Raw genomic sequence first — 13,598 nt, forward strand, 5'->3', positions numbered from 1 at the left:
AAATGAAAACACTGAATTGTGATTAATAGGCTTCATAAGCATATCACTGATGCTTCACATAGCCCAGAGACACAATTAGAACATAACAAAAATATATTTTCCTCACACCTGACAGGAAATGCTTGACCTCTTTGTTGGGGAGGTTTTACACAAGATCAGTATTACTCCAGAGATGCAGTACTGCAGGAGGATGTGTGAGAGAAAAACACTAAGACTGCTCCAACACAAACACCCACCCACACACACCCACATACTCTGCCTAAGACAACTATTAGTAAGATTTGAAGCTGCTTGCTGTCGCATTTAGTTTATCTGCAGGGACACAGAGAAGCAGAAAGAAAGGAGCGATACGGTCAAAGCATTTCATATTTATGGCTTTATTAAAGTCCCCCTTGGAGCTATTGAGCTTTACTTGCGTCCCCAGCCAGAAGTGTTTATATCATGACAACAATCATGATGCATTGCTGTGGTGGCCACATTCCAATCTACTGTCTAATCTCCGCTCTAGCCCCAAACATCACGGCTCAATTGTTCCTAATTGCCCTTACTATGAACTATGGCACAAACAACAGTGGGGGAAATCAAGAAACAAATTCCCTCCTAAATCCATAATCTCTTTACTTATCAGCTTGGGGGCACTTCGAAAAAAAGGAGGGATATATCTTTATTTATTCCAGAGGCAGTCAAATCCGGGCTTCGTTCTCTCTTAAAATGTTCATTTAGCCACGCTGCTTATCAGTCCCATTAAGGAGCTGTTCTGCTGAATAGGTACAACCAGCGAGGAAGAAAATGCAGAATAAGAAGCTCAAGGGTACACACTAATGCTAGAATGCATAATGCCGTGGTACTGTAGGACCACATTCCACAATGCACCAATATGTGAAGGTGTGGCAATGAAGTGCTTGGATTAAGTACACAGTGACATAATGTATGGTTTCAAGTAGAGCTGGGATGACAAACCAAAAATTATCGAGACCGATCATACAGATCACTTATCGCAGGCATTTTGCTGACATCATTCATTATGATAAGTAGCCTATACTAGAGAAATGTGTTTGAAATGAAATACGTTTGCTAATATGGGGTGATTGTTATTGGGACAATTGATGGCTACGACCATCAAACTAGTAATAGTAGTTTAAAAGATAACAAATAAATAAAACTATGTTGTACATTAATGTTATAAACTTATCGTTCTATTTATCGTTATCGCATAAATTCAGGTAATTTAATCCTGGTAAAAAAAAATCCCTGTTTTAGGTCAGTTAAGATCACCACTTTGTTTTAAGAATGTGAAATGTCAGAATAATAGTAGAGAGAATGATTTATTTCAGCTTTTATTTCTTTCATCACATTGGTGAATTTTGACCTATTCCTCCTGACAGAGTTGGTGTAACTGAGTCAGGTTTGTAGGCCTCCTTGCTCGCGCATGCTTTTTCATTTCTGCCCATACATTTTCTATAGGATTGAGGTCAGGGCTTTGTGATGGCCACTCCAATACCCTGACTCTTTTGTCCTTAAGCCATTTTGCCACAACTTTGGGAGTATGATTGGGGTCATTGTCCATTTGGAAGACCCATTTGTGACCAAGCTTTAACTGACTGATGTCTTGAGATGTTGCTTCAATATATTCACATAATTTTCCTACCTCATGATGCCATGTATTTTGTGAAGTGCACCAGTCCCTCGTGTAGCAAAGCACCCACAAAACATGAATCTGGCCCCCCCCCTGTGCTTCACAGTTGGGATGATGTTCTTCGGCTTGCAACCATCCCCCTTTTTCCTCCAAACATAACGATGGTCATTATGGCCAAACAATTCTATTTTTTTCATCAGACCAGAGGATATTTCTCCAAAAAGTACGATCTTTGTCCCCATGTGCAGTTGCAAACCGTAGTCTGGCTATTTTATGGCGGTTTTGGAGCAGGGGCTTCTTCCTTGCTGAGCGGCCTTTCAGGTTATGTCGATATAGAACTTGTTTTACTGTGGATATAGATACCTTTGTACCCATTTCCTCCAGAATCTTCACAAGGTCCTTTGCTGTTGTTCTGGAATTGATTTGCACTTTTTGAACCAAAGTACGTCCATCTCTAGGAGACAGAACACGTCTTCTTCCTGAGCGGTATGACGGCTGCGTGGTCCCATGGTGTTCATACTTGCGCACTATTGTTTGTACAAATGAATGTGGTACCTTCAGGCGTTTGAAAGTTGCTCCCAAGGATGAACCAGACTTGTGGAGGTCTACAATTTTTTTTCTGAGGTCTTGGCTGATTTCTTTTGATTTTCCCACGATGATCATCTGTATGTTGGTTTCTAAGCATGTTACGTCATTTCAGGTAGAAGATTAATGCCAAGTGGACTTGAACAGAATACTAACTGAGTAGGCTGAATTGACGTAGCATGGTTGGGCTGTTGTAACCTGTTGTCTAATGTATTTATGTTAATTATAATGCAAATTATGCAAGTGTATGGAAAACCACCAAGCAAAGCAGGTCCCTTGACTCGGCAGTGGAAGAAAGCAGAAGGTGGCTTTACAGTCCCTAAAGTGTTCATTCCCCTGTGTGTTTATGTTTTAAGTAAAGTTAATTTACATCGATGTAAGAGGTCATTGTTCCAGTTCTTCATCAGTGAGGCACTGAAGCAACACTCTGTCTCCACTAGGGCCTGGGGGATTCTAGTGACCAGAAACACAAGCATAAAACTTTGCCATTTTTATTTAAGCTGGGCTGAAGCGCATCTGGGAACGCTCATATGCCTAACACTATGTTAACATTCTAGAAACAAAATTCCTTTTCAGACAAAGCCCATCATCATCAAGGACCATTTTCTACTCTGCCTTCCTCTCCCCATCCCAATATATTTGCCATCTGTTTTTTGAGTGATGGCTAGTCTTGTCTTCATTCTCCTGTTTGTTTTTATATACACACCAATCCCACCCCTAGAGAAGACCCCAAGGCCATACACACAACCCACAGGCCTCAGAAACTCTATTTTGGTGTCCTCTGGTACATTCTAATGCCTTGATTCAGAAATACAGAAAGAAATGATTGAATACTTTTATCGAGTTTACCTCACAGATTACAAAATGAGTTATGGGTTAGGCTAACCCTAACCCTAACCCTATTATGTAGAAAGACATGACTTTACAATGTAAATGACTGGAAATGTATGAATTCAGTGTCGTGTTAGTTGTTTTGGATATTGTTAAGTTCTAGGCCTATATGATCAGGGCTATTTTCTAAGTAAGAGAACATTAAATATTTTTCAACATTTAACCTGACTTCTCTTGAGATTAAAGTGTTATTTATAGCTTTACTGCAATATGTTTACTCTTTAAATTATGTATTTTATTAAAACAAAACAAAAATGAAGTAGGTTGCAGGCTTCTGCTCCCAAAATCACACACACACAAAAAAAAGATAAAACAACTAAATTGGATGTTCTAAGTCCACAACAATGCTTAAACCACATCAGGAGACCACTTTTGAGGTCTGTGAAAAAATATGAGACATTTAGATTTTGGGGTGTAGTTTCGAGTTTTAATGTCACATGCACAATTACAGTGAAATGTCTTTTTTCCAAACTCAAAACCCAACAATGCAAAAATGAATAACAATGTTTTTCTAGAAAGCCAAAAACACAAAAAAACACAAGAAATGAGAATAAGAAATACACAATAAAAGTAAGTAAGTAAGCATACTATATACAGAAAATATTTAAAAAGTCATTTCCAATACCATATTTACATGTGCAGAGATACTACAGTGATAGAGGTAGATATGTTAGAGGTAAGGTGACTAGGTAACAGGATATAAGAAACAGAGTAGCAGCAGCTTGTAAATGAGTGGGTGTGCGTGTGTGTAGAGTAGGTATAAATGTATGTGCATATGTGTGAGTGAGCAGATGATGGAGTGAGTGATTGTGTGTGTTGGAGTGACAGTGTGTGTGTGAGTGTGTAGGGCCCTGTGAGTATGCAGAGACAGTGCAAATACTGAAATGAAATGTAAATAAAGATACAAGGTAAACTCGGTCCATGTAGCTATTTTGTTAGCTACTTATCAGTCGTATTGCTTGGGGATAGAAGCTGTTCAAGAGCCTGTTGGTGTCAGACTTGAAGCACCGGTACCTCTTGTCGTGAGGCAGCAGAGAAAATAGCCTATGGCTTGGGTGGTTGGGGTATTTGGCTATTTTTTTTCCGGGGCTTCTTTTCACCCTGCCTGATATAGAGGTCCTGGATGGCTGGGAGCTCTGACCCAGTAATATACTGGACTTTCCGGCACAACACTCTGTAACGCCATGCGATCGAGGACAGTGCTATTGCCATACCAAGCAGTGATGCAGCCAGTTAATAAGTTCTCAATGGTACAACTATAGAACCGTTTCAGGATTTGACGGCACATGTCAAACCTTTTCAACCTCCTGAGGGGGAAGAGGCACTGTCGTGCCTTCTTCACAACTGTGAGTGTGTGTTTGGACCATTTTAAGTCTCTAGTGATTTGGACATTGAGGAACTTGAAGCTGTCTACCTGCTCCACTGCCGCTCCATCAATGTGGATGGGGCGTGCTCACCCCCCCCCCCTTTCCTGTAGTCCATGATCAGATCCTTGGTCTTGCTGATGTTGAGGGAGAGGTTGTTGCTCTGGCACCACACTGTCAGGTCACTGACCTCCTCCCTGTTGGCTGACTCATTGTAGCCGGTGATCAGGCCTACTACTGTTGTGTTGGAGTCGTGCGTGGCCACACAGTCGTGGGTGGACAGGGAGTACAGGAAGGGACTAAGCACACACCCCTGTGGAGCCCCTGTGTTAAGGGTCAGCATGGTGGAGGTGATGTTGCCTACCCCCATCACCTGGGGTTGGCCTGTCAGAAAGTCCAGAATCTAGTTGCAGAGGGAGGTGTTCAGACCCTGTCCTAAGCATGGTGAGATACCCTTTAATTCAAGTGTGCACCTAGCAAGAGGCTGTTGTTTAGTGGTGTTTTGGTAGCATTTTGAAAACAAATACCCATTGGATTGATTTTTATTTTATTTTATTTTTGTATTTTTTATTTCACCTTTATTTAACCAGGTAGGCTAGTTGAGAACAAGTTCTCATTTGCAACTGCGACCTGGCCAAGATAAAGCATAGCAGTGTGAGCAGACAACAAAGAGTTACACATGGAGTAAACAATTAACAAGTCAATAACACAGTAGAAAACAAAGGGGGAGTCTATATACAATGTGTGCAAAAGGCATGAGGAGGTAGGCAAATAATTACAATTTTGCAGATTAACACTGGAGTGATGAATGATCAGATGGTCATGTACAGGTAGAGATATTGGTGTGCAAAAGAGCAGAAAAGTAAATAAATAAAAACAGTATGGGGATGAGGTAGGTGAAAAAGGGTGGGCTATTTACCAATAGACTATGTACAGCTGCAGCGATCGGTTAGCTGCTCAGATAGCTGATGTTTGAAGTTGGTGAGGGAGATAAAAGTCTCCAACTTCAGCGATTTTTGCAATTCGTTCCAGTCACAGGCAGCAGAGTACTGGAACGAAAGGCGGCCAAATGAGGTGTTGGCTTTAGGGATGATCAGTGAGATACACCTGCTGGAGCGCGTGCTACGGATGGGTGTTGCCATCGTGACCAGTGAGCTGAGATAAGGCGGAGCTTTACCTAGCATGGACTTGTAGATGACCTGGAGCCAGTGGGTCTGGCGACGAATATGTAGCGAGGGCCAGCCGACTAGAGCATACAAGTCGCAATGGTGGGTGGTATAAGGTGCTTTAGTGACAAAACGGATGGCACTGTGATAAACTGCATCCAGTTTGCTGAGTAGAGTGTTGGAAGCCATTTTGTAGATGACATCGCCGAAGTCGAGGATCGGTAGGATAGTCAGTTTTACTAGGGTAAGCTTGGCGGCGTGAGTGAAGGAGGCTTTGTTGCGGAATAGAAAGCCGACTCTTGATTTGATTTTCGATTGGAGATGTTTTATATGAGTCTGGAGGGAGAGTTTGCAGTCTAGCCAGACACCTAGGTACTTATAGACGTCCACATATTCTAGGTCGGAACCATCCAGGGTGGTGATGCTAGTCGGGCATGCGGGTGCAGGCAGCGACCGGTTGAAAAGCATGCATTTGGTTTTACTAGCGTTTAAGAGCAGTTGGACGCCACGGAAGGAGTGCTGTATGGCATTGAAGCTTGTTTGGAGGTTAGATAGCACAGTGTCCAATGATGGGCCGAAAGTATATAGAATGGTGTCGTCTGCGTAGAGGTGGATCAGGGAATCGCCCGCAGCAAGAGCAACATCATTGATATACACAGAGAAAAGAGTCGGCCCGAGAATTGAACCCTGTGGCACCCCCATAGAGACTGCCAGAGGACCAGACAGCATGCCATCCGATTTGACGCACTGAATTCTGTCTGCAAAGTAATTGGTGAACCAGGCAAGGCAGTCATCCGAAAAACCGATGATGATGCAAATAATCATGACATTATTCTGCCTGGAAGGCATAGCCTATTTTGTTGTTAACATTTTATTTTAATATTTAACTAGTTAAGTCAGTTAGGAACAAATTCTTATTTACAATGACGGCCTACTCTGGCCAAACCCTAACCCGGACAACGCTGGGCCTATTGACTGACTGACGAGACGAGACTCACTCATTTTAGAGTCCGTCTGGAAAGCCCTGACATCCTAGGAAAAGAAACCTTGGAAATCCTTTGGTTTACTTCTTCCTATACGATTTCATGGACATATAACCACGTTGCATGATTTACGAATGGCAAAGAGATCGACTTTATTCGGTCAGTTCGACACCTATTATAAACTAGTCAACAGTTGCTGTTCAGTTGTCAAATCAATAAACTATCAAAATAAAGAAAGTTGCACACTCCATGTGTAATCTCCCAGCAATTTAATGGGTATTTACCAACGCACCACTGTGCCTTCCTCAGGGTCACTGTGCCTTCCTCAGTTGTCAAATCAACACACAGTAAATAGCCTATCATATCGTTCATTCTAGCGGGAGAGGGCTCAACGCACTAGCGAATTAAAACTTTTAAATGAAAAGTAGCTAAGTTACTATGAAGTGGAATATGTAGCCGGCTGAAAATGAGTCTCTAACCAGCTGATTAGCTAACAGCCGGCGCTAATGGAAAACACTTGAGCAAGGGTTAACCAGTCTCTATGGCTGGTCTCTATGGCTCAAATAATTTCAGCACCATGACACTGTCCTTGAATGCAACTGCCCGCACACAAACACACACGTCAGCATGTGTATTGTGTGCATGACACATGTACATATTTGACAAGTGTGTGTATTTCTGTGTTTTATGTGTATATGTTTGACAGGTGTGTGTTTTGAGTGTGCAATGTCTTTCCTTGCCTCCCTAGCAGAGCTTGACAGTCATATACTACACATGAGTAAAGCCGTGAGAGGCTCAAGTGAAGGTTGGCTGCTCTACGGGACACAGCCATGAGTCCTTCTCACCTTTTCTGTCATATTAGAAGATGTACTTTGTACAGACAGGAGACTCCAGACAATGACAGATGCTGTCCAAAGCTCCCCCCTGTTACAGTGCCTGCTCTAATGGAACAGTATCATTCTAGGCCTGTATCACCAAATTATGATTCCCACTCTTTACATAGCAACGTATTCCTAGTTGACAGCACCGTGATCAGTATGTGCTGGTGGAGCTGCCCATTGAATGGTGCTGAAATCTGCCACACAGGCTCTTCCTCTGATGGTCCAGAAATTGGTATTGGGTGCTGTCCTTTTAGTGGTGCTGAAATGTTTTGCATTGAGATAGGCTACAGCACACATTTCAGTGGAAAGCAAGATCATTACACATCAGCCTTTAAAATGCATCCAATGATTTATGCAATGTATATATCCAAAGGCAAATCAAATCACCTGTTGCAACACTGTCACTTTATTTGACTGTGGATTATCTGAAAAGCTTAAATTCACTAGCCAAAAATAAGATAGACTTTAGTTGTTTGAGCTAGAGGTCACACATAAACCGTCACATAAACCATCACACCACATTTGAATGCTGGGTTAGTTATCTACTATAAACACAAATGCCTGTACAAATCATCTTGTCTTGTATTGTTTATGTGGGCCTTACTACTCAGACGACAAAAGGACAATTGTCTGATAACGTGGCCTGCAATAAGCTACTTCGAAGTATTTTACCTGAGGATTTCCCGCCTTTTCAACGTCATATCCAGCTTAATGTAAGTCGCGGTGCACTGGCCAAGTTAAGGTTGTATCAACGCGCCACAGCCGGTGTAACACGTGTCCGTTATAGCGATAATTGATTTGAAAGAGGCTAAATGGAGTCTAGGCTAAGGTGGGGGTAGTGATGCTCACTCACAGCAATCACCTTGAATTACAGAGAAGAGTGACTGACATTGGTGTGAGAGCCGGTTGTCTTGCCGAACGCTGCAACAATTCCAAATGTTTAAAATGATGGAGAATTGTATACAAAATAGTATCTGCTATTATGATAATGCTTCATGTGGCGTTATAGTAAAGAATTGCAGGCTTCACACAAAATTGGGGGGAAAAAATCACAGCAATTTACATTTTCAGTACAGGGAGTAATGACATCGGTTGAATGAAAGAAAGCGCATCATTACCTGCTCTTGCTGTAGAGACGTTTTCGGTGCGTTTGTCTCCTTCACAGTAGTCATGATGCCCTACAGTCAGATCAACCAGCTGCTACACCACAACACAATCACAGGTGACTTTGAGAGGTGACCGGAGCCGGCAAAGTACCACCGAGAAAAATACATTCAATTTCAGTCGTGATGTTTAAAGTTGAGAGAGAGCTTGATGTAAAGCAATAAGGAGTTGGGGGAAAAATCCCGGCAAAACGAGTCTTAATCTGAGACAACGCAGATGATACTCAATTGTAACCTTGTGCATGGAAGAAAGTGGGAGGGAGAGAGGTAGAGATAAGAGCTGAGGCAAAGACAGCTACTGCAATTGATACCGACCGCGCCACTTCGATAAATGCCTGGCAACCACCAACGGGCGACTGAGATGGGGGGAGGCGAACAGCGATTCTTGTCCCCCACCACGTCGCACGTATCAGATTTTCACGCATGCACCCGCTAAGAGACACAGACACTACTAAAATGGTGATATCATTGATAATAATTGTAGAGGTAATTTAGGCACTACAATCCTACCTGTTATCTGGACCATTCAATTCAGATTACAGTAAAATATAATGAATAGTTTAATGACATCAAAGCTATCACTGAAACATGTGTATTTCATACATTCAATGAAATAGGTCACATTGACAGTCTCTACAGAGCTCTGCGCTGACACACTCACACATAATGTTATGCAATATGTTTTTTTGACGTCAATGATTTTCAACTCTTCTAAATACAGATATTTTATTTTTTTTGCTTCAAGAGCGAGATCTGTATGTACCATTGGACAGTAAGTGTAGAAAATCCATAACCTGAGATTGCAGCACCCCAGATGGCATGACAGGAAATATATTGAAACAAATACTTGAAATGTAACTAATAAACCAGTAAGAAGAGGCATCCAAGTTGCTCGGTTAGAAGATATATAGTTGTATCATGTATAAGTATATTTTAATATATCTCTTTAGGGCTAATGTATGCAGCAGACAGAGCTTCAGCGAAATAGAACGAGCAAACAAGTCTAAATTGGTGCTAGGGGAAGCAGGGTGTATGCAACCAAAATGTTATTCCTTGAATTCAAAGTCTCTGAGTAACACCATTAAAACGAAACAAGAATTCTGACAGAAGTGTATGAGATATTGAGCACAAGGTGACGAAGACGCAATTAACATGACTATACATGTCAGTTATCATGACTTTTCAGCTATCAGCTATCATGACTTTTCCTAACCTCTGTTCCGTTGTGTTATTATAATGATGGCATGGTAAAAATACTTTTGATAGAAACACTTAATGGAATTACTGTGGCCTTCGAAAAAACAAAATGTACACTTAAGACATTTGGACAATGAAATCGAAATGAGCGACACTAAAGTGTAAGAATATAACCATCCTTTTTTCAAAGGTACAATGAAGCGAAACTACGATTGCTCACACTGCAAACGTACACGTAGCGCAAGTATTATTAACATAATACCATTTATTTAATATCTTACACTTTAGGGGCTCTCAAGCAAAGCACTAATGTTCACACAAGCCACTTTTGGTTATCCCTCAAATTAAACCAAATGTAATGTATTGAAGCGCTGTGTTAATTAAACATTTCTAGGAAGAACCATTGCATTCAATATCCAAACACGGTATATAAATGAGTTACTTATACTCAGGGACATTCTACATGGTAATGATACCTGTTCTATTCTTCCGTTCTCCTCTCTGTCTTAGCAGGATTTTTAATATACACATGCTGCTTTGTTAATTAATTGTGGGCACTGTGTTTTGGTGAGGTAAATTACTATGAAATCCCAGATGGGTGTCGGCAGTGTCGGGCCTGCATGATAAGCACACTGTTGCACAGTGGGAGGAAAGCTATGTCCTTCAAACAGAGTCCCTACTTTTAGACCCCTTGCCTGCCTGCTTAAAAAGTAGCAAAAAGCAATTGCATCCCTTTCCAAGTGAACCCAAAGTATCCCAAAAACACTGAATAGAGTAGGATTTGTACACAGCACAGTATACAAAACAAACTTCCACACACATAGACAATCAAACTCACACAAACATAGATAAGTTGACACTAGTAAAAGCACTACTGAGGCACTACACAGCATGTCATCGCGTACAACCAAACACTCCACTAATACACAACTGGCCCTTCTCTACCGCTCCTATTGCAATTAACATCGACAGCATGACGTATAAAACTAAAAGGGTTGTTGCTGGGCGAATCAATCAACTCCAAACTAATGATGCCCACTCTGGACCAGATGCCCCGATTGGCTGATGGCGGATACAGTGCTACTCAGTCGCTGTAACATAACAAATGCCCATTGTGCTGCGGTGGGGGAGCCTGTACACAAACCTCCAAACCTCAACCCCTGTGATGTTGACAAATGGACAAGGAGAGGATGAGGGATGCCTGTGGCCTTGGCTCTGTTTAAACACACATTCCTTAGAAGTTACAGATTAATTGAGTGGCGGTGCCAACCTCCCGGAACAAATGGAGGCCCTTATGGCTGCCAACCTAATGAACTGGAAGAAGTGCTCAAGACTGATGAGATGTTGCCTACAAATCAATACCAATGCAACCTCAAAATACTGTGCCGATTGATTGCTATGGCACTGGTAATAGCCTTGTAATGACTCATCATCACAACAAGGATGACAATTATGTATGTGGATCTATAATTCTGTGAATGTCGAAGCAATGCTTAAAATGAGAAATGGGAATGTTCTGTTTGACTTTTCTGTCAATGCTGATATTGTAGATTAAAAAAGTGTGTTCTCTGGGTTTACAAAGAAGACTGAGAAGTCTGTCAGTGAATCCAGCAGTGTCCCACAAGCTCATATTGAGTTGAGATTTCTCCCTAGAAACCTCAACTACCTCGTAGCCCTGCACATTGACTCGGTACCAGTACACCTTTTAATTTTTTTGTACATTTTTCTTACTTTTGAACTCTGTATTGTTTGGAAGGGGCACGTAAGCATTTAACAGTAATGCCTACACCTGTTGTATTCGGCGCTTATGACAAATTGGATATCGATAGCCAGTGCTCTTCAGTACATACACTACCTGCAGTGTTTGTTGCTACTTTAGTGGATAGAAAAAGAACAGAGGAGGCAAAAAACAGCAGCCAAATTACATTACAACCCCAGAGGGAGAGTCCACTTTGATCTACACTGAACCAAAAAATATAAATGCTGGCCTCTCTCCTTAAAAAAACACCCCATAGCTCTTGGAGTCCCATGCAGGAAAAGCTAGACTAGAACAGCTTGCTGGACATCATTTGTTTAGCATTTCTTATACCAATAGACTATTCGAAGAGGCACACAACCTCTTTTTTTTGCTGAATGTCAAATACAGCAGCCAACAGAACTCATGGGAAGTTTGAAAGAAGAGCGAATGCGTGATGGCGGAAGGCTATAGAAGTTAATTATTCGGACCCATAACCATTCAATCGTCGTGAAGAGAAGTGAAAGCCTTCCGTATCTAATTCTAGTCCGACAGTATATTATTCAAGGATGTCATTAGAAGGATGAAGATAAGGACAACAAAACTTATTTCACTGAACTGTTGAAAGCGGGGAAGGAATCAAGCAACAATAGAGAGAGGAAGAGGAGGTAGGCTAATAACATTAGGGGAAATATTACGAAAGGTAGGTTATACAGTTGTTAAGTTGGAAGTTTACATACACTTAGGTTTCACTTCATTAAAACTTGTTTTTCAACCACTCTGCAAATTTCTTGGTTAGGACATCTACTTTGTGCATGTCACAAGTACTTTTTCCAACAATTGTTTACAGACAGATTATTTCACTTATAATTCACTGCATCATAATTCCAGTGGGTCAGAAGTTTACATACACTAAGTTGACAGCTTGGAAAATTCCAAGAAATTAAGTCATGGCTTTAGAAGCTTCTGATAGGCTAATTGATATAATTTGAGTCAATTGGAGGTGTACCTAGTGAATGTATTTCAAGGCCTACCTTCAAACTCAGTGCCTCTTTTCTTGACATTATGGGAAAATCAAAGAAATCAGCCAAGACCTCAGAAAAAAATTGTAGACCTCCACAAGTCTGGTTCATCCTTGGGAGCAATTTCCAAACGCCTGAAGGTGCCACGTTCATCTGTACAAACAATAGTACGCAAGTATAAACACCATAGGAACATGCAGCCGTCATACCGCTCAGGAAGACGATGCGTTCTGTCTCCTAGAGATTAATGTACTTTGGTGAGAAAAGTGTAAATTAATACCAGAATGGCTTAAGGACAACAAAGTAAAGGTATTGATGTGGCCAACAACACAGCCCTGACCTAAATCCCATAGACAATTTGTGGGCAGAACTGAAAAAGCGTGTGCGAGCAAGGAGGCCTACAAACCTGACTCAGTTACACCAGCTCTGTCAGGAGGAATGGGCCAAAATTTACCCAACTTATTGTGGTAAGCTTGTGGAAGGCTACCCAAAACGTTTGACCCAAGTTAAACAATTTAAAGGTAATACTACCAAATACTAATTGAGTGTATGTACACTTCTGACCCACTGGGAATGTGATGAAAGAAATAAAAGCTGAAATAAATCATTCTCTCTACTATTATTCTGACATTTCACATCCTTAAAATGAAGTGGTGATCCTAACTGACCTAAGACAAGTTACTAGGCTTAAATGTCAGAAATTGTGAAAAACTGTGAAGCACTCTGTTCACAATGTTGACATCAGCAAACCGCTCGCTCACACAGCGCCATACACACTGTCAACCATCTGCCCGGTACAGTTAAAACTGGGATTGTTCCATGAAAAGCACACTTCTCCAGCATGTCAATGGCCATGGAAGGTGAACATTTGTCCACTGAAGTCGGTTACGACGCTGAACGGCAGTCAGGTTCTGGCGAGGCTGACGAGCACGCAGCTGTGCTTCCCTGAGACGGTTGCTGACAGTTTCTGCAGAA

General features: G+C 41.5%; 1 protein-coding gene across 2 annotated transcripts in view; it reads right to left on the reverse strand.

Moving 5' to 3' along the window:
- The window catches only part of LOC109909867 (dipeptidyl aminopeptidase-like protein 6), a 155,250-nt gene extending 146,228 nt beyond the window's left edge, over window positions 1-9,022 (reverse strand). The window contains exon 1 of one of the 2 annotated variants that reach the window (XM_031796710.1): window positions 8,625-9,022. In XM_031796710.1, coding sequence (XP_031652570.1) covers window positions 8,625-8,678 — 54 coding nt within the window. In that variant the 5' untranslated portion in view covers window positions 8,679-9,022. The remainder of the gene's footprint in view (window positions 1-8,624) is intronic. The other variant, XM_031796711.1, reaches the window with a different exon arrangement.
- Between the last annotated feature and the right edge of the window lie 4,576 nt (window positions 9,023-13,598).

The sequence above is a fragment of the Oncorhynchus kisutch genome, linkage group LG18 (genome assembly GCF_002021735.2).
Source record: "Oncorhynchus kisutch isolate 150728-3 linkage group LG18, Okis_V2, whole genome shotgun sequence".
NCBI classification, from domain to species: Eukaryota; Metazoa; Chordata; class Actinopteri; order Salmoniformes; family Salmonidae; genus Oncorhynchus; species Oncorhynchus kisutch.